At 46.3% G+C, this 25,049-nt stretch overlaps 1 protein-coding gene and 2 long non-coding RNA genes across 4 annotated transcripts; 2 read left to right on the top strand and 1 right to left on the bottom strand.

Annotated features, from left to right (window-relative positions):
- The first annotated feature begins 1,164 nt into the window (after nt 1-1,164).
- Nucleotides 1,165-6,379, top strand: ZNF593 (zinc finger protein 593). 2 transcript variants are annotated; one of them, XR_008310892.1, is made up of 4 exons: nt 1,165-1,411; nt 4,853-4,915; nt 5,657-5,888; nt 6,005-6,379. XR_008310892.1 is itself a non-coding variant. In XM_053268549.1 (3 exons), the coding sequence occupies exons 1-3, from the start codon at nt 1,215-1,217 to the stop codon at nt 5,787-5,789; spliced, it is 393 nt and encodes a 130-aa protein (XP_053124524.1). In that variant the 5' UTR covers nt 1,165-1,214; the 3' UTR covers nt 5,790-6,379. The 2 variants fall into 2 exon arrangements, 1 of the variants encoding a protein (XP_053124524.1); XM_053268549.1 differs by having other exon boundaries at nt 5,657-6,379.
- Nucleotides 6,380-16,062: 9,683 nt separating this feature from the next.
- LOC128333138 (uncharacterized) lies at nt 16,063-24,520 on the bottom strand. The gene is made up of 3 exons (XR_008310858.1): nt 24,282-24,520; nt 21,528-21,662; nt 16,063-16,485 (listed from the first exon to the last, which is right to left on the bottom strand). It is a non-coding gene; the product is annotated as an uncharacterized LOC128333138 (long non-coding RNA).
- LOC128333139 (uncharacterized) lies at nt 16,395-17,791 on the top strand. Its single transcript, XR_008310859.1, has 2 exons — nt 16,395-16,759; nt 17,646-17,791. It is a non-coding gene; the product is annotated as an uncharacterized LOC128333139 (long non-coding RNA).
- Nucleotides 24,521-25,049: the final 529 nt, after the last annotated feature.

A 25,049-nucleotide genomic window follows, 5' to 3' on the forward strand; every position in this document is an offset into this window, starting at 1 on the left:
TAGGTAAGGAGAGAGAAAGATGTTTCCATCTGCTCTCTAAGAGGAAAGGAAGGATTGTGACTCAGCACAGGGAGTGCTGAAGAGTCAGATCAGGGGTCACACAGTAGAGACAAATAGGGAGACCCTTACTCACTGTCTCTACTCCCAATGTCCCTAGTGGTCATTAGGATAGTTGGTGCAAAAGATCGATGCACTGGAACTCCATCTCCAACAGTAAGAGCCCCAACAGTCTGTAGTTTGTAAAACTGAAAGATAAAAGTTTAGAGTGTGTTTTGTGCGTGTGTGTTTTGAAGGCTTGAATCAGTCTCTGAAATGGGTGAGATGGTTTCAGTGCACACACAGGTTTGCTTTGGAAAGGAAGCAAACAATGGTTGTAACACACACCTTTCAACAACTGATCCAAGTCTACAAAAACAAACCCCCGCACCTTTCGATTTTCCAAACTGTAGACTGTTGAAGCTCCTACATGTCCCTTGCACACATTCTCCCACTGCCATCCTTAATATTCAGCATCCAGATAAAGCTATTTTATTTGAAAAAGCTTTAGGGGGTCTGTCCTGCTGCCATGATCAGCTGTTGTGCCTGTTTGAATTTAACTCTGTTAATGTGCGTTAGTGTGCTTTATAAAAATCGGAACTGAATTTATATATAAGCTGCCTTGAATACTATATTGTGGAAAGAGCAGCTTGAATATTTAAAACAAACACAAGTAACAAATGTGCCTCATCATGGCGATTTGGATTTAGCTACTGCATTTCTGTGTGCATCTTTTAAAATTCTGAATTGCATTTTACATTTCTGTGAGCTGCTTGGCAAACTATATTGAGGAAAGTGTAGTTATTAAATATTTAAAATACGAATAACAGTAGTGCCTGATAGGGATTTGAATATAGCTATCAATGAGCTTTTACTGCTCCTCCCGCAGCCTGGGTTCAGGTTGTAATTTATATATTTCTGTGAGCTGCCTTGTAGTTTAAATAAATATAAATAACTAAAATAATTCTTAATAAAAATGATGCCTCACGGGATAGGAGAAGGAGAGGACACATAAGAGGTCAATTATGTTATTAATAATCGCCCAAGGAAGGGGATTTGAAAAAAACCCTAATACTACGAAACTAAACTTGCAAGAGTGGCGTCGCTTAGTGATGACGCCACAAGGGCGCCGGCCGGAAGCGCGTGTCTCTTCCGTCCGGTGAGTGAGCAGGCTGAGCATGGCGCCCAAGAGCTCTCGCAGGACTGGCTCCCACAGGGCGCACCCCTTAGGCCGCCAGTGGAAGGCGAAGCGGCGGCGCCGAGATCTGGATGAGATCCACAAAGATATGCTGCCGGGGAACGCGGCGAAGCTGCTGCGCCAAGAGCCGGACGCCGACATGCCCGGCAATGCACAGCACTATTGCCTGCATTGCGCGTGCGTAAAAGGGGAAAAGTGGCGGGCGGGGGGATTATTTCGCGGCGGGAGCTTCGCTATTGCGTGTGCGCGAAAAAACCATGGAAGGGATTCATCCACTTATTGGTGCTGGGTGCTGTATAAGGTCTCTCTCCCTTCCGTATTGTCAGAAATAGGGGACAAGATGCATAGTCCCCAGTACACTGTGGCTCTGCAGATGCACTACAACCCCCATCATCCCCAGCAATAATAAATTGTGGCTGGGCGTGACGGGCGTTGTTGTTCACCAGCATCTAGAGAGCTGCATATTGCCTGCTCCTGCCTCAGAGTGTTGTCTGTGCCTTGCTGGGTCAAATCTTAGCAAGTGCTGGAGGTGGCCTGGAATATTCTTCACCCCCGGTATTACAGGACTGATTCCTCAAGCACTGCCAGCCAGTATTGCTAGGGAAGTGGTGCCAAGTAGTCCACAGTGTGTCCAGTATTCAGCAGGGGAAGGAAGTGCGGAAAACCCTGTCGGCAGGTTTTGCTTGTCTGCATGCTTGTTTAAACTGGTGGGCCTTCAGGGATATCCTTTGATGGAGTCTGTGATTCAACTCAGTGTCAACTGGGGCTGCATCCTAAACCATGCTTGCTAGGAAAGGAGCCCCGGTGAAATTACTGGGACTGAGTGAAAATGCTTAAGGTTGGATGTAAGCTTTTAAGCGCCAAAGAGCAATATGGCTTCTAGAATTTGATGTGAAAAGTTGCTGAACTGGGAAGTAAATAGGTGCATGCTTATGGGTTGTAATTAGGGATGTGCAGGGAAGCAGTTCGGAGGCCCTTTATTCCAGTTCGAAGAACCAGTTAGAAGAACCGGCGGTTCTGCTGGTTCAAAGGCGGTGGGGGTCTTTCTTTGAGAGACACCCACCGTCTTCGAGCCTCTCCACTGTGGTTCTGTGCAGATCCCTAGTTGTAATCCATTAGTGAACATAAGAACAGAGCTGCTGGATCAGGCCCAAGGCCCATCTAGTCCAGTTGACGCTTTCAACGATGCAAAGAACTCATTTAACTTCTCTGCAACCTCCCTATGCTCCTTAATAATCCCTTTCATTCCCCCATTGTCTAACGGTTCAACCGCCTCCCTGGCACGTTTCCTGCTTCTGATATATTTAAAGCAGTTTTTGTTATCCCCCTTGATGTTAAATGTTCCTCTAACTCTCTTTTTGCCTACCTTATTGTCAACTTAAGTTTCTTTTGCCAGAGTTTGTGAAGCGTTTTTTTTTGGGGGGGGGGGTATGCGCACACTTTGTGTATCCTTTGAGAATCAGGATAGCTACCTTGCAAGTGACTGTCCTGGCTGAATCCCTGCTGGTATGACTCCAAGAAGCTGAGACACATTGTATTTGGCGGGATGGTTGTGGAACCTTTGTCTCTAGAGGCAGTATGGCACTGAATACTAGCAGCTAGGAGGCCACAGCAGGGGAGGCTGTTGTCCTTCATGCTCTGCTTCTTGGAGGCATTGGGTTGATTAATGTGGGAGGCAGGTTGCTGGAACAGATTGGCCTTTGGTCTGCTTCAGCAGGGCTGCTCTGATGTGTGTTCTCTCTGTTGTTCACAGAGTGCTCAAGCTGGCGTCTCCTGGTCTGATGCTGACTTTAATTATAATTAGTTCAGGGGGTCTCAGACTTGGGTCACCAGATGATATTGGACTACAGATCCTATCATCCCCAGCCACAATGGCCAAAGGCCAATTTTGCACAGCACTACTCCATTCCATTATTTAGAAATAGCCTGTGGACTTTTGCTCATTAGGGAGCTTTTGAGATGGTGGCCAGTGTGTCATAAGGTGAGTTCAGAGAGGATGGAAACCTCCTGTGGAGCAGAAGCTTGATCTAGATTTTCAGTATGAATGCAGATTTATTTTTTATTTATTTATTTTTCACATTTTCATACTGCCCCAAACACGGGTTCTCTATTATTATGAAAACGGGGGCCCACAATCCTTCTGAATTCTGGGGTTTAAGCAGGAGGTGTCTGAAAAGTTACAACAAGCTAGTTATCCCTGTGATAATGTTAGCTTAGGCAGGATTCTGATTTAAAGGCATTTGGTCATAACCTCGCAAGTTCGAGATACAGTGTTCAAGAGTCCCTTGTTCAGGTGCTGGTTTACTCGTGTATGACCACTTGACTCACTCATATATGGTTTGCTCATGTATGACTCACTTGGTGAGTTGAGCATAAGTATGTGAAATGCCTCAATGGGTCAGTTCAGTTACATCAGTCCTGATCTGTTGGCTGTAGGATCCCATTTGTTGCTTCTCTGCAGCAGCTCCCCTCGCAGAGCAAACTTCCATGAGGATACCTGCCTTAAACTCAGTTAAAGGATATGTCTGCACTAACCTCAGTATGGTTAATGTTCTCCAGGATTTGAAACAAAGGTTTGAACTTGGTTGGTGTTAATGGTCTGCCATTAAGATTGGTGCTGATGTGCCCCTTAGCTTCTGTTTAGGGGTTGTAGTGGTACATAGGAAGCTGCCTTGATGGACCATTGGTCCATCTAGCGCAGTATTGTCCACACACAGACAGGCAGAGGCTTCTCTAAGGTTGCAGGCAGGAATCTCTCTCAGCCCTATCTTGGAGAAGCCAGGGAGGAAACTTGGAACCTTCTGCATGCAAGCAGGCAGGTGCTTTTCCCAGAGCGGCCCCATCCCTAAGGGGAATATCTTACAGTGCTCACATTCAGTTTTCCCTCTAACAGGGATTCCCAGATGTTGTTGACTACTGCTCCCGGAATTCCCAGCTGCAGTGGCTTTTTCTTGGGGATTATGGGGGTTGTAGTCAACAACTGGGAATCCCTGTTAGAGGGAACACCGCTCACATGTAATCTCCCAATCAAATGCAAACCAGGGTGGTCCCTGCTTGGCAAAGGGGATGACTCATGCTTGCTGCCACAAGACGATGAACATATTTTTGTGGCCAGATCCAGTTCTCAGCCATAGGTAGCCGATTGGGGCCATTCCATCTGCACCAGCCTAATGAGATGTCACAGTGTCTGAGATGATGGGAGGTTACACAAAAGTTTGGTCCTTGGTGCTTGACTTTTGATGGCTGTTTTCATGCATTTATTTTTTAAAATTTTTTAATTCATTTTTACATTTACATCCTGCTTTTCCTCCGAGGAGCTCCAAGCAGTGTACATGGTTATGTTTATCCTCACAACAACCCTGTGAGGTAGGTTAGGCTGGGAGACCTGTCTGGCCTGAGTCACCCAGTGAGTTTCATGGTTGAATGGGGGATTTGAACTCTGGTCTTCCTGGTCCTAGTCCAACACTCTAACCACTACGCTATGCATGCATGTCTTTACTCAGTGCTGCAGTATTACAGATGAAGCTGTATGTGTAAATAATGTCTTGACTTAATTTGGTTTATGGGAAGCATCAACCAACTCATAACAGGTCCCCCCCCCCCGTTTCTTTTCAACAGGCGATACTTTGTTGATTTGAAAAGCATGAAGGATCACTTCCGATCTAAAGTTCACAAAAAAAGGTAATGCTCATTTTGTACATTGTGCAGTATAGCCTTGAAAATGAATGGTTATAAACTATAGGCTTGCCATAGCGAAGTGTTGGTGTGACCCCTCCTCCCTTCTGTTGCAGGAAGCACTTTGCTAATCAGGTTTTGGGGTGAAATAGGTCAGAGGCCAGTAGGCTTCAGGCTTGCAGGATCTACTTCAGCTGGAGTCAGTTGTTTGGTAGTGGTTCAGGGAGTGGGCAGAGCCAGACCCAAAATGGTGGCTCCAGTTAACTGGATCCAAACTGGAACCTGAACTCTCTTGGTTATCTTGAACCTGACCTGGAACTGACCCTTTAAACACACGAAATAGTAACTGGTTCTGTATAAATGGTTCAGTCAAAAGGGACATTGCTTTCCATTGTATGATTAATCTCCTGCAGAGGTTGGACTCCAACGTCCATCTTCCCTGACTATTCGCCGCTGTGGCTGGGGATGATGGGAGCTGTAGTCAAACACCAGCTGGGGGCCCAAAGTTGTGCAGCCTTGATCGAGGGCACCAGAAAATGTTCCATGGAGCCCGTATTACTAGTCAGTGGTGATCCTTTTTAGCAGTGACTGACAGTTCTGTACCACCCCGATGGTGGGATGTGTTTAACAGAAGCAATTGCAGAGATGGCCTTCTGTTAACTCTTATGTAGCTCAGTTTGAGGGATGCCAGAGACGGCAAGCTCATTTGTCTGTGTTGACTTGGGTTTCTTTTTCTCTTTTTAAAAGATTGAAACAGTTGAGTGAGGAGCCATACACCCAAGAGGAGGCTGAGAGAGCCGCTGGGATGGGTTCCTACATCCCTCCTAAGAAAACTGAAGTTCATACACAGCCCCTTGATGAGATGGAGGAATCCAGCTGAGACCCGTGGCTTTCACAGGACAAGTGGGGCTGCTTTCCGGCCCATCTGGAGGTTCTTCAGTTAGAGACAATGGTAATAGTCAGTTGGCTTAGGCCAGAGGTGGGCAAACCTGGCCCTCCAGCTGTTGTTGAACTACAACTCCCATCATCCCCAGCCACAGTAAATTGTGGCTATGAATGATGGGAGTTGTAGTTCAACAACGGCATGGGGGCCAGGTTAGCCCTCCCCGGCTTAGGCTTGAGACTCCAGAAGTCTTCAGGCACTCTTGTTTCACAGTAGTAGAATCGGGGCATAATAAAACCCAGTCAATGTTCATCACCAAAAAGGAAAACTGCATTTGCCGTAGAGGAAGCAGCTGCAGTCTCTGTCTGCTTTGGCAGCCGTCAAGAGTTCAGCCTGAGGTCTGGGAAAGGGTAAGCAAGCGCCCTGCGACTGACCTGCTTATGTAACTAATCACTCTCCTTACAACAGTTCGTATGTACCAGCCGTGGCTTTGGATTTTTCAGCATTTGGTTCCGAAAGTGACCCTTTCCATGTCCCAAGTAAGCCCCTCTTAATAAATGAGTTGGCAGATTGCTGCCTGCCCCTGAGCTGTGTGCTTCGCTGTTTCAATTGAATTCACTTAAATGCTTTCCATGGCCTGTCAGTGGATGAGTGACTAATGCCACCTATGATTTCATCCTTTTTTTTTTTTTTTGGCTGGAGGGGATGAGTTACTGTACTACAGGGATTACTGCCCTGATCCTAGATTCAGTGACTGGCATCCCGAAGAATGGGCTGAGAGGGAGATGGGTCTCCGTCTCTGCTTCCTCTGGAAATGGCTTGCCCCGCTTGAAAATATGTCCCCGAGGGCTGCTTCCGTTTTGCAGGAGAAATGTGACTAAAACCATTTTTATTCCGCTTGTCTGGTTCCCCCCGTCCCAACCAGAGTACAGCGTCCAGCGTGACTCATGTCGGAATGGAAAACAAAATATTACGTTGACTGGGGGTGGGGGACAGCAGATAGACACAAAATTGCTAAATAGCAAACACAGCGAGCCTTGCACAGCAAACTCACCTACTACCCAGATCCAAAGCCTCCTGGAGCAGAATGCTGAGCCCTTGCTAACTGAGCAAAGAGGTCCCTTTTTAAAAGTGGTGATCCTCTTCTTTAGCGTGGGGAGAGTAATTGGCCCTATCCATTTCCAGCACAGTGCGTGCATGCGTACACACACACCCATGCCTGTTGCTGGTTACTGTGTGTTTCTTTTTAGATTGTGAGCCCTTTGGGGACAGAGAACCATCTTTATTTATATTTCTCTGTGTAAACCGCTTTGAGAGCTTTTGTTGAGAAGTATAAATATTCATCATAGCAGTAATAAGTGGCAAAATGTTATTGGGGAAGGGGGCCAGCCAGATCTCCTGAGGCAGGGAGTTCCACATCCTGGATGCAGGCCTTTTCTGGCATTCCTGCCAACCACACTGGTGGGACATGCAGGCGAGCAGAGTTTGATGAATCCCAGGTGCCAGGGGGCCACAGTATTTAGAAATGTAACTGGTGCTTTGGCAAAGATGTTCAGAGGGAGAGGTATTTAATAAGATCTTTATTTGTCCCGGGCAGTCCTGTTTCTGCTCTAAGTGTGTTACTTGTAAAGAGGATAATGAGAAATCCATTTATTCCCCCTCCCCCTCAAATGTCCATCACTAAGTCTGGTAGCTTTGTCAAATGTCCATTGTCTGGCTCTGAAATCTTTGGGCTGGATACTAGATCCTAAGAAAATTTGTCAAGACCCGCAAAAGAGCCCTTCCCAGCTGAACTCACTGGACAGGCAGCTTATGCTGGAGGAGGCGGTCTTTTAAGTACACACAAGTACAATGTATACTAAATTTCAGCTTTCTGGGACATGTATAGGTTCAGTGTTAGCAAGTGTAAAGTGATGCATATTGGGCCAAAAATCCCCCACAGATACACAAATAGGGTCTGAGTTGTCAGTGACTGACCAGGAGAAGGGTCTTGGTGAACAGTTCTTTGAAAGTGTGCGGCAGCTGTGAAAAAGGCCAATTCCATGCTTGGATCTTTAGGAAGGGGTTTGAAATTAAGACTGCTAATATTATTATGCCCTTATACGAAACTAGCCACATTTGGAGTACTGCGTGCTGTTCTGGTCACCATATCTTAAGGAGGACATTGTAGCACTGGAAAAGGTGCAGAAGAGGGCAACCAAGATGATCAGGGGCCTGGAGCACCTTCCTGATGAGGCAAGGCTACAACACCTGGGGCTTTTTAGTTTAGAAAAAGACAGCTACGGGGAGACATGAGAGAGGTCTATAAAATCATGCATGGTGTGGAGAAAGTTGATAGAAATCTTTCTCCCTCTCACATAACACTAGAACTAGGGGTCATCCCATGAAACTGATTGTAATTTAGAACTGACAAAAGGAAGTACTTTTTCACACAACACATAATCGACTTGTGGAATTCTCTGCCACAAGTGTGAGGCGTGCCTGCCCAGAGGAGCTAAGTCACAAGCCTGTGAAATCACAGGCTTGTGACCATCTCTCAACTGCGCAGACGTGCTTCACATTTGCTTAAAGATGCTGGCCTGAATGGATGGGCACAGCACTGCTCCTGCTCCCACCCCACCACTGCTGGGGGAGGGGGGGGAGAAGGACTGCTCTGCTCCCCCTCCCCGCAGCCACCCCTTGGCCACGGTAAGAGGTTTTTTTAAAAAAATAAAAAAAAATCTGAGCTTTTGCAGGGCCCCCAAAGGAGGTTTGGAGGGGTGGCCTCACGTGGGGGGTGGTCCTTGCAGCTGAGTGATCCAGGCGCCCAAATTACCTTGGTGTGCCCCGTGTGTATGTGTTTGTAGATTTTGAATTTGTTTGAATGGGGGGATAGTTGTGGTGTTAGATAACCTTTAAATCGGGGTGAGCAGACTTGAGAATTTTGGGAGCTCCTTTTTTTCGTTGTTGGCCAGAGCCTTGAGAACTACCAACACAAAATACTGGGGAGGTGGAGCCAGTCACAAAATGGCAGCTTGGTCAAACTTTCATTCCACAGAATAAAGGATTTCACTATCAATACCCAAGTCCTTCAACCAAAATTTCTAAGGAGTATCTTTCAGGCACCATGGTGTGTGTGGTACTTCGTCTGGAGGCAGGGATTTCCGAAATTGAGTCATGGCAATGGCTACGCATCTTTGATCTATGGTTAAAATTACATGTCCATCCTTCTGGTTTGGTAGCACTGGTACTCACAGTTGGTTTTCAATCATATTGGAAACAAGCTGTGGAAAAGGTGGTACCATGGGCTATCCCCGGGTTATTTAAAATCTATGGACTTTTCAGAAGCCAAGTCGGTAGTCAAGCCATCTGTATTGGATATGGAGAAGCAGATAGCGGTTAGTCACATGCCCAGAGGTGTTATCTTGGGAAACCAAGGTGTCAATAATAAACCATATCTTAGTATAATAACTATTCCCAAGTATCGCAAAGCTCTAACACTAGCTCATCTCAATGCACTCCAAATGGCCGTACTAAAAATGACCTTATGCCAAGAGATTGTGCCATTGTACCAGTGGGAGTATAGAAACAACAGCACACATACTGCTGTATTTTAATTTTTATAGGGACATTTGAGATTACTATTTGTTACCCCTCAAAAGAATTTCCAGGCCATTCAGATAATTTTTCTCTTAATTTGCTTTTAGCTGATACATCTGATGAAACTTCTTTAAATGTTGCCAAGTTTTGTTCGATCCTTGGGAAAGTCCACCGGAAGCTGGTATCAGTTTAATGTATTGTTTTAATGGTGGCGTTACTATTGGTTAGATCTTTAATTGAATTATGGATTTAAAGTGATCTTTTTCTTTTGTTTTTCTTTATTGGGATTTTGTGTCATTCTGGTCAAAATAAACCATTCATTCATTATCAATACCCATGAATTCTAGGATAATTTTGCTGCAGGGCAGGAACGGAGAAAGAGGGGCCGCTTTGGGGGCGAAGAAACTGGAGAGAAAGTAAAAGCAACCTTGATTATGGGTGTGGGGAGGGCCATGCCCCACTCAGCCAATCAGATTTGCAGTATTGCCTGGAAGACCACAACCTCCATCATCAAAGTGCCCTTTGGCTGGGGATGGTGGGAGTTTTCAGCAACACCACCTGAGAATCCCTGTTGTAGGAAACACTGATGGAAGGTAGGGAGAAGGAAGCCCAGATGCTGGGAGAGCTCCTTCAGATTCGCTGGGGAGTTGTCAGTAGCTTCCAAGCTACCTAATGCCTTCACCCTTGCTGCAAGTGAATGGCACAGTGAGAATAGAACTACTCTTTTGCTAATGTCGATCATAAATATCCTATAACACATTTTGTTCTTGGCAGCTGCTAAGCCAGGCACATCACTGCTGTGAACTGGAGATTAATCCTCTTTACGAAGCTCTTTGCAAGGAGAACCACTTCAGTTGGCCTCTTTCAAGGGCCAAGAGGTGGGGTGAAAATCCTTATATATGGAAGTAAGGTTACAGTACTAGTAATCACTGCTTCCTCTCCCTCGGCTGTTGGGGCAAAGAACCAAGTAGAGATTTCACCTATGGTTATGCTTCCAATCATGGGATTTCTTACATGGCTCCACATTTGGAGAATCTGTGCTTTTTTGCTTTTCACTATCTAGTCCTTTAGGTCATTCGCACAATCGAGAACTGTGTTCTGTGCACTCCCAGTTTTCGGTTGTGTGGAAGCAAGGTAGGAGGAAAACCTGGGTGGAAATGATTGTGTGGAAGCAAGAAAACCTGGGTAGCTTTTCCTCCTACCTTGCTTCCACGCAACCGAAAATTGGGAGTGCGCACAGCTCCCAAACCCAGGTAGAACACAGTTTTCGATTGTGTGAATGACCGCCTTGTGTTTTCAATCGGGAAGGCAGTTGTTGCCGATAGCTTTAAAAAAACAAAAAACAAACCCAAGTTGTATTTGAATTGTGGTTTTGGTGCTGTTTCATGTAATGCACTTGTTTACATGCTCCCACACACATTTCTTGTTTTACTCATACACAGTTAGAAAACAGGAGCACTCACAGCTCTCAAAAGTGGGTAGGATACATAGGAAGCTCCCATATACAGAGTCAGACCATTGGTCCATCTAGCTCAGTATTGTCTACAAAGACTGGCAGCGGCTTCTCCAAGGTTGCGGGCAGGAATCTCTCAGCCCTATCTTGGAAATGCCAGGGAGGGAACTTGGAACCTAGATGCTCTTCCCAGAGCAGCTCCATCCCCTAAAGGGAATATTTTACAGTGTTCACACATCGTCTCCCATTCATATGCAACCAGAGCAGACTCTGCTTAGCTAAGGGGACAAGTCATGCTTGCTACCACAAGACCAGATCTCCTCTCCTCTCTCCTAACATCTCTTACCCTATTTCTGATAGTATGAACTGCCCTATTTTCTTATTCAATGTTCCCATGGAACGGCAGGATACTGTGGTCTACATCTCTTTTTTCAAACTGTGTTCCAAATGCAAAATCTTCCTGCCAATTAAAGGTAAAGTGTGCCATCAATTCGATTTTGACTCCTGGCACCCACAGAGCCCTGTGGTTTTCTTTTGGTAGAATACAGGAGGGGTTGACCATTGCCTCCTCCCACACAGTATGAGATGATGGCTTTCAGCATCTTCCTATATCGCTGCTGCCCAAAATAGTATCAGCAGGGATTCGAACCGGCAACCTTCTGCTTTGTTAGTCAAGCATTTCCCTGCTGTGCCAAGAATCAGTAAGACTTAACATCCTAAGCTTTTATATGCAGAGTTGAATTTGTTTGCTTCTGAGACAGAGGCAGAATCTGGCCTCTTTGTTTTTTGTCTCGCAACCAGCAACTGTCCCTGAACAGTAATAATGAGACAGGAAGAGTGTTTTTAAACAGAGTGGTTTATTGTAGACAGTGCAATACAATTCATCCCAGTATTGCTGTGATGAGTTAGGGCGAGATTGATGGATATCTGCGAAGTATGATGCGTGGTATCTAGCTTTCTCATTTAGCAGGTGCCTAATCTGGAGAGGCATGGATGCAGAGTTTGCTCTGGAGGCTTAGGATAATAAATTAAAAACCCTCTGAAGGAAGTGAATAATTTCCTCCCTACGTCCTGCACCCACACCATGTGAGTGTACGTTTCCCCAGTGACTGACCCGTTTTTTAAAAGGAAGCGCTCCCTCTTCTAATCGCTCGTTTTAAAAGCATGATTTAGGTCACAGCTGTCTCGCCCCAAGTTCTGTTACCTAACAGTCTGCAGCTTCCTCCCAGCTTCCCATGATGCACCACTTCTGGCCAAGCCGAGGAGGAGGGAGCTGACCGCAAATGGACCTGTTCAGCCGTCTGGAATCAAATTGCTTGCTGTCAAGGCAGCACATTCTGCTGGCCCTCTCTCTGCGCCCGCCTCCTTGTTGAATAGGAGCAGGGCCAGCCCATTCACAAAGCCACGTGAAGCTTTGGGGTGGCACAAACTCCAGAGCGATGTTTCCTTCCTTTTAAAAAATAACCGTAATTTAGATGAGCTTGTTTGCTGCCCTGGTGGTATTCCCTCTCTTTGACCGTGAGCCCTTTGGGGACAGGAAACCATTTCTTATTATTCTTTGCCTCTGTAGACCACTTTGAGAACTTGTTTGTTGAAAAGCGGTATATAAATAATAGTAACTAGCTGGCCTGGGCGCAGAGCCTCGGTGCCTCTAGTTCTCCCTCAGCCCTCCTCTTCTCTCTTCCCCACTCCGATGTTTTTTCTCTCCTGCCCCCCTCAGCTGCTGCTTTCTCTGCCCACCTGCCCATTCGCTGGCCTGTCCGTTGGCCTTATGTTCCCCACTGCCATCGCTTTCCTCTCCCCCTCCCCTTGCTCACGAACTCTCGTGAGAGCTGCCACACATGGGATTAGTGACGGGTACATCTAAGAGAAATATATATTTTTTAAAATGTATATTGTTAAATTTATATACCGCCTTCCATTAAAACAATCCCAAGGCGGTTTACATAGAGAAATAACTAGATAGATAGATTCTCACAGCAGCCCTGTGAGGTAGACTGGGCTGGAAGAGTGATACAGTTACCTTACATTGACTTTACATTACACTATGCCAGCGTGGTGTAGTGGTTAGAGTGCTGGACTAGGATCAGGGAGACCCGAGTTCAAATCCCCATTCAGCCATGAGTGCTGGGTGACTCTGGGCCAGTCACTTCTCTCTCAGCCTAACCTACTTCACAGGGTTGTTGTGAGGAGAAACTTAAGTACATAGTACACCACTCTTGGCTCCTTGGAGGAAGAGCGGGATATAAAATGTAAAAAATAAAATCTTTATTTTTACTTTTACATTTATATGTCACTCTTCCTCCAAGGAGCCCCTACATGGTTATGTTTATCCTCACAACCACCCCCTGAGGTAAATCAGACAGAGAGAAGTGACTGGTCCAGAGTCACCCAGTGAATTTAATGGCAGAACAGGGACTTAAGCTCAGGTCTCCCTGATCCTAGTTCAACACAAATCACTGTGCCACATTGACTTGTGTGTGTGTGTGTGGAGGGGGGGAATACAAGATTTTATTATGCTGATCAGCCTTGTTCGGTCTCTTTCCCTGGTCTTTTCGAAAAGTCACTGAGTGACACTTCACAACCGCTGTGAATGTGCTGTGAAAATGGTGTAATCATCATGATGGTTGTTGTGAATTGTAATCTGTCCTCAAACATTTCACAGATGAAAGTAAGGCCAAGCCTGCAATACTCCTGCTCCTATACTAAGCATCAGTGTCTGATTTCCAAACACACCCAGCCTCATGTGTGTTGCTAAAGACTTTACTGCATTGGCTGTATTCCTTTACTTGTGCGTAAGCAGGCACAAGTCTGGGATGTAAAGATAATTGGTGGGGAAGCCATTCAGTGGGGAGAGTGGTGACTGAGCAATAGTCTTGGAGGTTGGGCGTCAAGGAAAAACCATCGCTCGGGTTGGCTCTGCTACAGTCTGAAGTACACTGAATGACCTGAGGTCAGTCGCTGTTGCTTAATCTATCTCTTGGGGCTCTGCTCTTTTGAGACAAAGTGTGGGGTCACCCCATGTAATTCTTCTCTTTGGCTCCAAGCCAACCCAGTGGTGGTAAATAGATTTTTGTCTAGATTGGTTGCCATAGATTTTTTTAAAAAATCCACCTTTTGGATGGATTTTATTTTGATTTATATAGAGACACAAGATTTGGGCGGTGTATAAATATGTTAAAAATAAAATAAAATAATATAATATACCATCCTTACTAAAGTGGCTCTGTGCAGTTTAAAATAAAACCAGCAAGGTTTTTTTTGCCAAGATAACTCTTATGTTCTTTATCAGGAAGATGAACTTGTTCACTTGCATGTGTCTGCGAGAGATTGGAATAACTCCTTGCGATTACAACTCTAGCAAACATTCAGAGGTATACTGCATCTGAACATGCGGGTTCCATCAGGGGCATAGCAAGGTTGGAGGGGGCCCAGAGACAAGATTTTAAAATGGGCCCCTCGCTGATATACACACACAAACACACTTCACAATAGATCGTGCACTCACACTCACATCCCCATTATGAATACGGTGAATATCTAGTTCATATTGAATCTAGTTTTTTTACTCTCTGCTTCTGCCGATCTCCAAGAGACTCAACATAATTCATAGGGGGTGCAACATGGGCGGATGGGGAGTCATGTGATGTGCCTCTGGGAGGTCCCTCGAAGTAGTGGGGCCCCAAGACGACTGCTTCCCCTTGCCTAATGGTAGTTACACCCATGGGTTCCATATAGGTATATTGCCATTATTGGCAGCTGAAATCTTACTGTAGTCAACTTAAGGTTCAACTGTAACGAATCAGCACTGTTCCTTGATTTTAACCATTCTTGATACTGAGATATCGGCTTCCTAGGAACCCAGATGTAAAATGGGAGGCAGATCTGCCCCATATGAGACTGGATTAACTTCTAGCTCTGTTCTATATTTACAGTCACTTTTGCAGAATGCGATAACTGCTTTATCCACAGGCATGCATAGTAGGACTGGGAAAAGGGGAGAGTCAATGAGGCTCTCCACACGAGCAGTGTGGAGAGCCGTAAGGGGTTTCGTGGGAAGAGCGGGCTTGACTCACTCTCCCTGCAGACGGTCAGGCAGCTAGCCCTGGGTGATCAGATCGGGCGCCCACACAATTACCGGCTCCGTCATGGAGCTGGTTGGGGTGGTGGGAATCAGTGACCTCCCAGCCCCCAGAAGTCTCAGAATGGGAATAGCCTCAGTGCGTTATTCCTTAACCACTATAAATGGGGAAGTCATTTTGTTCTCTTCAGCAACAAAATGCCTTGAGCTAGCCCTAAATCTGAGAAGAGCATGGCCCTCCAGAATCACCTTCCTTTGGGAATCTTATAAGGCACTAATCTTCAACCTTTTCAGACCTACATGACCCACCTTTTAAACCCACACCTGCCACGTGGATCTCTCTCTCTCTCTCTCTCTCTCTCTCTCTCTCTCTCTCTCTATTCTCTATTTAAAATACCTTGCATGAACTAAGGTATTCATATTCAATACCATATTCATCCTCTCTAATAAAACGCTTGGTGTCTGTCCGTGGACGGCCACCAAGCGTGTGTTCGTGCCTCCCTGCCCTGTTCTGCGCCTGCGCGAAGCGCAGGCCCAGAACAGGGCAAGGGAGACACGACCGCCAGCACCCGGCGGACATCTTGGACGGCCACAAGCGGCCGCCCTGAAGAAGCCGGAGAAGCGCCGGCGGGGGAAACTGGCCGAGGCGGCGGCAGAGCCGCCGCCTCGCCCAGAAGAGACAGCAACCAAGCTGGGGAGACGGGGGACGGAATGGAGGCCAATGGAGGCCGCCGGGACAGAGCCGACCGTGAAGGGCCCGGGCTGGCCGCGGAGGATGGCAGCGGCGCCTCCAGAGACCGCCCGGCCGGTGATTGAGGGGGGAAGAGGCGGCAGGGGAAGCCTGTCCTCCCGCCACCCGCTCACCCGCCCTCCCAGCTTTCCAAAATCCCCTTCCCCGCTCCTCCCCCCAATTGATTACGGGTCAAAAGGGCCCATGAGAAGGCCGTCGCCCCCGCCTATCGCCCACCCAGCTGCCCGAGCCCACCTTACCCACTCCAGCCCGCGATAGTCGGGTGAAGAAAAAAAAAATTATTTGCACAGTGGAAGTGAGGAGCTCAGGAACAGAGCTCCTCTCTGTGCTATGCTGCTGCCCAAACTGCCGCTATGGACGCAAAGGACGCAAAGGTAGTGGTCCCATCAAACCAGGGTGATGCATGTTGGGAAATATATGGGTCTACCCTTTTAATGAGGATCCAGGAGAAGAGAGTCATGCTAGTACAGCTGGAAGGGGGAGCTGACCCTTCCATCACAAGACAAGAAGAGATAGCAACATGAATCCTAGAACAAGCAGCCCAGACGAGCACATACTGAGGGTACCGAATGGACGACGCTTGGACCACAAAGGGAATGCCGGAGTCCCAACCTTGCCTCTTTCGCATATGCCTTGCTGGAAACTCCTTTGCTCCAAGTCACTCCTTCCTGGTAGCCAAGAGTCATGGTTCTGGTTGTGGCTTGACCTCTTCACTCATTTGCCGGACGCTGTAGTAGGACAGGCTTAACCCCATAATGGCCAACAGTAATGCCAGATTATTCACCAATCGGTCTTGAGGTTCTGACTCAGGTGCACTGGCCAGCTGCATCTGTGTGAATGAAAAGAGAAAGCAAACTCCATAACCCAAAGCCCTAAGATATTGAAGAGAACGCCGTCTTCACCATGAGCCCCACTGCCCATTGAGACCAGCTGGAGAGGTTTGAATATCTGCAGTTGCCACTGGCTAATCTGGTGGCTACGCCTTCTCTGTTGCTGTCCCAAGACTCCGGAATGCACTCCCTGCTGAGATAAGAGCCTCCCCATCTCCAACAACTTAAAAAAAAAAAAATCTGGGGGACTCCAAGCCCTCTTTAAAGACTGAGGTGGGAGTAGAGAAAGAAATATGTGGGATGGGAATATGTTGAGTGTTGAAATGTTTCTGCTAATGTGTATTTGCATATATATCTATATCTGTATCTATCTTTTTAATATCCTTACATTCCTGTGAGTTCAGTTGCCATGTCACAGAGGGGTGTGTGTGTGGGGGGGGGGTGGGTGGGTGTGGGTGTGGGGTTGCTCCAAAGGCAAAATCATGTAGATGCTCCTCTGTCTCTGGGATAGTTTTCCAGAGATTGTCATCTGGAGATTGGTACTGATTCCTGGCAACTTCTGGCCAATCTTAGAGGCTTGGCCGCCCTGTGTGCGGAGCACATGCTAAGGCTGGTGCCAAGATGTCCCTGGATGGGTGTCCCAGATGACACTCGGCACAACTGCAGCCTCCAGCGACACAGCACAGGCTTCTACAGGCCCGGCCCAGCATCTCCTCACATGGCTCTGCGTGCTGCATTTCTCTCCGACGGCAGCAGCTCCATCGATACGCCTAGCTGAGCTGGCGTGACAGGACACGAGTTCCCAGCCAGCCGTTGTTAGGATCATGAGCTTGGAAAGTGAAGCAGACGCCCTGTTTTGAGGGCAGGGCCATGTGTGCGTGCGTGCATGGATGCAAAGGCAGGGAGGGAGGGATCCCGACATAGGCGTCACCCATTCGAGCTGGATATCCTGGAGGAACTTTGCTGGGCTCCCTCTCTTGGGTTTTTTAAAGAAGTATTTGAAGATCCTCCTTTTGAAGAGAGGCTTTTTAGTGTTTTCATCTGCTGTTTGTATCCACGGGGTTTTTAAACCTGGTTTTAATGGAATCCCACTGTTGAGCGAGTTTTTACCAACTATAGTGCTCTGCTGCCTGTCTTTCTCTTATTTCTATGTTTCCAGGGTTGTAGAGGAGGAAGAACGTGCAGGGACGGAACGCCGCCATAGCAGCTGTCATGGAGAGTGCCTGCACTTCTGGAGTGGCAACTACATCACTGGTGCGGTCCCTGCTGTGGACCGCAGGAAATAAATGTGATTTTGAGAAATAAGTTCCTCTTATTTCTGTGTTGTCCCTACTGATTTGTTACTTGTGTTAGCTGCCTCATGCAGCATTGGGCTGTAGGCCATGGGCCAGGCCCACAGATTTTGGCCTTCGGTGCCACCTCAGGGGACAAATACTCATAGTCATTTTTGACAACATCTAGCCACTTAATGGCGCAGCGGGGGAATGACTTGACTTAGCAAGCCAGAGGTTGCTGGTTCAAATCCCCGCTGGTATGTTTCCCAGACTATGGGCAACACCTAAATCGGGCCGCAGCGATATAGGAAGATGCTGAAAGGCATCATCTCATACGGCATGGGAGGAGGCAATGGTAAACCACTCCTGTATTCTACCCAAGAAAACCACAGGGCTCTGTAGGCACCAGGAGTCAACACCGATTCTGTGGGCGCCAGGAATCGACCTCACACTTTACCTTTACCTTTGCCCCCGAGATGGGGAACAGATGAAAGCATGGTTGTCCTTACAGCTTTCTGTATGTTATCACCCCTTCTTTACTTCTACCCCACAAATGATTAGGGTCGAGTTGCAGACATTTTTGCACAGAGCAAAGGGTGAGGGTAACAATGAACCGATTGTTGTACTCTCTCCACTGTGTGATCGCCAATTCTCATCTCAATTTCTCAGGCATCGATCAAATTTTATGTTAGTTTTTGTGTTTTTGAAACATCAAAAAGCTTTATAAACATCATTGCAAATGTGACCACAGCAGGCCTGATCATCAGGACAATACAAGCATGATAACACCCAGAAAGCTGAAAGTATTGCAATTCTATCACCAGTTTTCCATCTCTAGGGGTGTAGACCTTGTCAAAAATTGCAATGTGCCTTCATGCCACGGATGGTGCTGACCACCCCAGCTGGTACAAGGAGGACCCACCCAAGTTCAAACCCTGGTTCAGCCAGGAAGCTCACTGGATGACATAGTTATTATTCAGCCTTGCCTACCTCACATGGATGTTGTGAGGATAAAAATAACCTTGTATACTGCCCCAAGCTCCTTGGAAGAAAAGCAGAAGAATATAAATATAAATACATCCGTATACAGTATACACTTCAGGAACCCCCAACAGTCTGGGAAGAGTGCAGTTTTCAGCAAGAACATACAGCATTAAAGGGTTAGAAAGACACCTATTCCGGGGGCTTCACAACTTCTTCCACCCTGCAGATCTTGGTCTACAACTCCAGCATCACCCCTGATTATCAGCAGTGCACCTAGGTCAGGGTTTCTCAACGTGTGGGTCCCCAGATGTTATTGGACTTCAACTCCCATAATCCCCAGCCCCAGTGGCCTTTGGTTGGGAATTATGGGAGTTGAAGTCCAATTACATCTGGGGACCCACACGTTGAGAATCCCTGACCTAGGTAATCTCGGCACCTGGACCACGAGCTTCCCCTCCCCTCCCCCACGGCTGTGAGGCTGAACCACCAATATTCTAGCCGCCATGTTCACAGGTGGGGGATGAGGCAGGCAGGGCCCCCCCCCCCCCACCATGGCGGTGGGCGGAGCAAGAGCAGCCGCTGAGCTTGACTCTCCAGCTCAGTGGCCTCTGAACGCTTCCACAGTTAGAGTGTCGCAAGCCTGTGACATCATGGCTTTGCAGCGGCAGGGAGGAAGACTCATGTCACCAGCGGTGGGGGGAGGGCTCACGGCAGTGGCAGGAGGCCCCCCAGGCCTTTGGAGGCCACAGGCCAGGGCCCCAAGGTCCGGGGGGTAAGAGCATCTCTGCTGATTATTGGCCACTGAAGCTCGGGATGTTGGGAGTTGTCGTTCAACAACAGCTGGTAGAGCTGTACAGCTCTGTTCTGTTCCTGCACTCTCCTTTCATTCTCTATTTCGAACCAGATCAGTTCTGACCCGGATTGGGCCCCCTGTGCAGCTGCTACTTGAAGATCTACAAATCTCCCAGATGAGAGGGTGACGACGTTGGCTGAGAGGCTCAAAAATATATGAAGAGAGGATTATGAAGAGAGGATTATTTTTTAAGAGACCAATTTCAGAGCGGCCAGCACAGAAATGAAATGCAAACCCACAAAAACGACAACCCAAAACCACATTTAATTTAAAAGACAGTTGGAAACAGCAACTGTAAAGCCATAGAGTTAGTTGTTTATTTACGATCTCAGATCAAACATCAATAAACACAGAATATACACAGTAAAGAAAGAAAACAAAAACGGAAACAAAATCTAAAATGTCATCAAGTACATAAAATCAGGAACCTTTGACCGTAACCGATTGCTGTGTTCTAGCTTCTCTTAGTTTGGTCAATGTGGTCAAGTCAGATTAAAGTAGGGTTGCCATGTCCCCCAAAATTCAGGGTAACCCCCAGATTTTGGCTCCTCTACCCGGCTGCTAAATTCCACCCGGATTTACATGGATTTCAAATGCACGGCCTGGATTTTACTCTGGATCCGATCACATGGGAGGGCAGAGAAGGAGGGGAAAGTATACAAATCTCTCAAATAAATAAATAAGATGCAAATGACTTGCAGCATAATTTGCTCAATATGCATAGGAACATAAGAAGCTACTGAGTCAGACCACAGGCCCATCTAGCTCAGTATTGTCTACACAGACTGGCAGTGGCTTCTCCAAGGTTGGCTTCTCCAAGCTTTTAACCAGGATCAGTCAGCCAAGTCATGATCTAAGGTTAATGATCCTGGTTAAATGTTGGTCAGTTGCCTTGCAGAGCAGATCCGGGATCGGAGGGAAAATCCTGAGTTCACATGACTCAGTCTGCAAGAATGCATGCCGCTCAGCAATCTGGGTTGTGCCCGCAGATTGCACACAGCTCAGCAAGCTGGGATTCTTCTGACTGTGTGAATCAACCCAAAGGTTTACACGCACACCATGAATTAACTTTTGCTGCCTCGAAGCTTTGGAACGTGCTCCCTGCTGAAATGAGAGCCTCCTCGTCTCTGACAATTTTAAAAAAATCTTTACATGTCTCTTCACCCAGGCTTTTAATTAAATGCCGTTTTAAATGGTTTTAACATTGTTTTAAAATATTGTTTTTAAATTTTAAATTGTTGTCATGTTTTAACTTTTTGCTGACATTTATTTTAGCCAAGGTTTTAACTTTTCTGTTGTCATTTCTTGTTGTAAACCGCCCAGACACGCAAGTTTTGGATGGTATAAAAATAGGTTAAATAAATAACTAAACAAACCTGGTCTTGCAGCAGTCAGCATGAATTCTCCCCCTTGCTAAGCAAGGTTTGCCTTGGTTTGCATTTGGATGGGTGAGTACATGTGAGCACTGTCTGCTGTAAGATATTCCTCTTAGGGGATGGAGCTGCTGCTCAGTGAAAGAGCATCTGCTTGAGGGGAGGGCTAGTCTTGGGGTAGCGAGCATGGATTGTCCCCCTTTGCTAAGCAGGGTCCACCCTGGTTTGAAATTGGATGGGTGATTATATGTGAGCATGATCTGCTCTCAGATCTTCCCCTTAGGGGATGGGGCCGTAGCTCAGTGTTAGAGCATCTGCTTGCGTGCAAAAGGTCCCAGGTTCAATCCCTGCGATCTCCAGGAAGGGCTGGGAAAGTGAAACCCTGGAAAGCCACTGCCAATCAGTAGAGACAATCCTGAGCTAGATGGACCAATGGCTTGACCTGGTGAAGGTAACTTCCCATGGAAAAGGAATAGGAGCCAATGTGAATGGTTATTTTCTAGACAGGGCCCCTCAGAAAGTGGAATGCTAAACAAGGTAGGCAATATTCAGCTCACCTGTAGCAGGCGGAAGTACCCTGGGGTTAAATGCCTGAGGCGGAAGATCATAGCCCAGAGGAAGAGAGATGGGTGGAGTCGTAGTTGCCTTTTCCCAATCTCACAGTTTCGTCCAGTTATTTAGGTTGCTTCAGGCTGAGAAAAGAAAGGGAGAACACTGGTTAGAACACAGTGGCATAAAGCAGAAATGGGGGGTAAGTGCTGATGTGCGTTGATTGTCCTGAGAAATCACCCTTGTTGAATGCACCTTATTGCTATAAGTGTAAATTATTGTTTTAGAATTAAATGGACGCCATTTGTTATTTCATTTGCACTGCTCTTTCACTACAGGGCACCGTTAGTCAGCGGTGGTGTTTGGAATGGAATGCATCCCTCGCTCGGGTGCAATGCTCATGCTCAATTCCCCATTGCTCCAAAGCATCCTTGGCCTCCCAGCCTGCTCTCCTGACCTCCCACTCACCTCCTCCTCAGGCGCTAAGGTGATGGGCACAAGTGTACGAACCGCTCGCTGGGGTCTGGCCCCGACTTCTGGTGCGTGCATTCCTGCAGGACTGCCCGGAGACTGCGTGTTACGGAGCTTTTAAACATCGCCTCCTCCCATCCCTGTCTGATGACGATCCGTACCACAGCCAGCCCCGGGAGCAGCTGTCACAAGAGATCAGCTTTTGCTGTTCTGCCGACCGCACGCAATTCACGCAAGTGAATTCGCGCAAGTGAAGAGGAAGTTGTTTGTGGGGTGTTGTTTTTTGCCCCCTGGGAAGTAAAAAAACTTGTGGGCACTTTTGTGTGTGGCTGCACATGCAATCCTCCTGGAACCAGTTTACACTGTAGTGCAGCTGAGATTTCAAGCAGGCCTTCATGTTGAATTACCAGCAGTGGACTTTCATTGGCATCAAGCCAGATGCATGATGGAAACATAGGAAGCTGCCTTATATAGAGTCAGACCCTTGGTCCAACTAGCTCAGCACTGTCTACACTGGCTGGCAGCAGCTCTCCACAGTTTCAGGCAGGAGTCTTTCCCAGGCCTACCTGATTGAACCTGGGACCTTCTGATGCATGGACCACTGAGCTGCGGTCCTATCCCTTAAGGGGAATACCTTACAGCAGGGTTTCTTAACCTTGGGCCCCCAGATGTTGTTGGACTACAACTCCCATCATCCCCAGATATGGCCTTTGTGGCTGAGGATGATGGGAGTTGTAGTCCAAAAACATCTGGGGGCCCAAGGTTAAGAAACCCAGCCTTACAGCATTCACATATAGTCACCCATCCAAATACAAACCAGGGCAGACCCTGCTTAGCAATGGGGATAATTCATGCTTGCTACCGCAACACCAGCTCTCCTCCCCAGGCAGGCACCAAGCCACATTCATTGCAGGAATGGTGAGCAAAAGTCAGTGAAGGTAAAGATAAGAACCTACAAAAGGGGAATTCATTTCTGTATTTCATCATTCAGATGCTTGAGTCATAAAACACACTGCAAGCAGCTGTTAAACATCACAGGAGTCTTAAATCTTCCTTTTATCATGAGGCAAACTTGTGAGTTGAATGGACTCTTCATCAGACGGAACTGAATTATCAATATTTTTGACCCATGCGGAAAGCAAGGCACTAATTTTAAAAAGACCTTTAAGACACACCTGTTTTCTCACTACTTCTGCTACAACTTGCCTGTTTTCTCAGGCTGTTAATTAAAATTAGTTTTAAACTTGCTACTTGTTTTCATCCTGTTACATTATTTTAATTGTTTCACTTTTTTATTCTGTGAAAGTGTTTTTTAAAAATATATTATAATTTGGATTGCGTACATCGCCTAGAGTTGTATATATCAGGAGGTATATGAATATGACAAACAAACAAAGAAAACAAATAAACAACCACCTCCACTTGGGCTGCCTATATAATTTTGCCACTTTCCAGCCAATCCACATGGACTTTTCAAGCATTTGAGGACTCCTCCAGCGGATCTTGCTTGCCAAATTTCAGATAGAGAGCACCAAAGGGACTCATTTCTAGACAATATTAAAAAGTGCATAAAGACACAGTTTAACAACTCCCTAAACTAATGGGGAATAGATACAGAAAACTACTGGCACAAAGACAGACATCCAGGCAGCCCCCAAATATATGAGACACAAGCAATGGATTGGAATCGTATTTTGTGTGTGGGAGAGTGGTGTTTTTCAAATAAGCAACTCTAGGGCAGGTACAAGCAGCAAAGTACCTCTGCTAACTGAGCAAAGAGGCAATTTTGAAAGTGGTGATTCTCTTATACATAGCAGGGAGAGAGCAACTGGTCCTATCCATCCCCACCACAGAATTCCTTCAGTGGCTGTTGCCGGTGTCTACCATGTTTCTTTTTAGACTGTGAGCCCTTTTGGGACAGGGGGCTATCTTATCTTATCTTATCTATCTGTGAACATTTGTTGAAAAGCAATATATATTTATTAGCAGCAGCAGCTGTAGTAGTAAAGTATGCCTGGTAAGAAAAATAGAAGAATTTGGGTTGGAATGGTGGAAACTGTAGTGGAAACACAATTTCTAATACATTGCTGCCCCTGAAGTAGGCCAGGCCACCTAAAAGGTTTCCCCAAATGCAATCTTACAAATTCAGGATTGTATGATGCTCTAGGACGGGATGGATACAGTCAGATAAAAAACAAATAAAAACCAAGTGCTCAGACTACAAGTTGACTTAGAGAAACAATGCTGGAAAGAATTAAAATAATACTATAGGGAAATGAAATGACACATACCCTGCAAAATCTGAAATGGTACCTTTCTATTTCTTAAAAAAGCACAGGAAACGAGTCTGGATCAAAATCACATTGTAGTAAAATATTGATCTGGAGTGGAAATCTGTTCTGCAAAGGCTTATGAGTATATGCTGCTGGTTCTTGTCGCATAAATGTAGACTGGGTTCATAGAAAACAAGAACAAATTGGTGACGGTAAGCTGGAATTTGGAAGTGCTTGTCAGTATCCCAATGCAATAATGTGAAATACACGGAATTTCTGTAACAATTCTTTTGATTCTGGAACATTGATCCAAAGAACACTGGTGCAACTGCCTTTTTGGGGAATTCCTGAGATTCCATAGAACTGCACAAAACAGACAACACAATGTCTTTTTTGCTAATTTATGATTAGTATAGATTATTGCTAGCATTCTCTACCTGCTGTTTTATCTCCCTCTAGTGGTTGTTTAGAAGTAAAGATACAGAGGGACAAATCTTGCATCTGTTTTGAGTAGATTATTACTTGAAGACATAAAGATTTTTATAGACATATAGATTTTATTTCAGAGCTGTTGGCAGTTTTGAAAGTAATGTTCCCACAAAAGCATCTGGCTCAGATTCTGGAGTTAGCATCCACATAGTTATGATCCTCAAATTACCATCACTAAAATAATCTGGCACACATCATGCAATGCTGATAACTTTAGCTCACATTGTACATTATCTATTGTCCATAATAGTACTGGCAAATACAGTTAATACCTGCTCCATCTGGTTTGCAGTTTTG

Source organism: Hemicordylus capensis, chromosome 7 (assembly GCF_027244095.1).
Source record: "Hemicordylus capensis ecotype Gifberg chromosome 7, rHemCap1.1.pri, whole genome shotgun sequence".
NCBI lineage: Eukaryota > Metazoa > Chordata > Lepidosauria > Squamata > Cordylidae > Hemicordylus > Hemicordylus capensis.

Excerpts from the sequence above, each read along its gene's own strand:
- ZNF593 (XM_053268549.1), top strand. The coding sequence starts at position 1,215 with ATGGCGCCCAAGAGCTCTCGCAGGACTGGCTCCCACAGGGCGCACCCC. Across the intron at positions 1,412-4,852 it reads CACTATTGCCTGCATTGCGC|GCGATACTTTGTTGATTTGA; the intron begins GTGCGTAAAAGG and ends TCTTTTCAACAG. Across the intron at positions 4,916-5,656 it reads TCTAAAGTTCACAAAAAAAG|ATTGAAACAGTTGAGTGAGG; the intron begins GTAATGCTCATT and ends TCTTTTTAAAAG.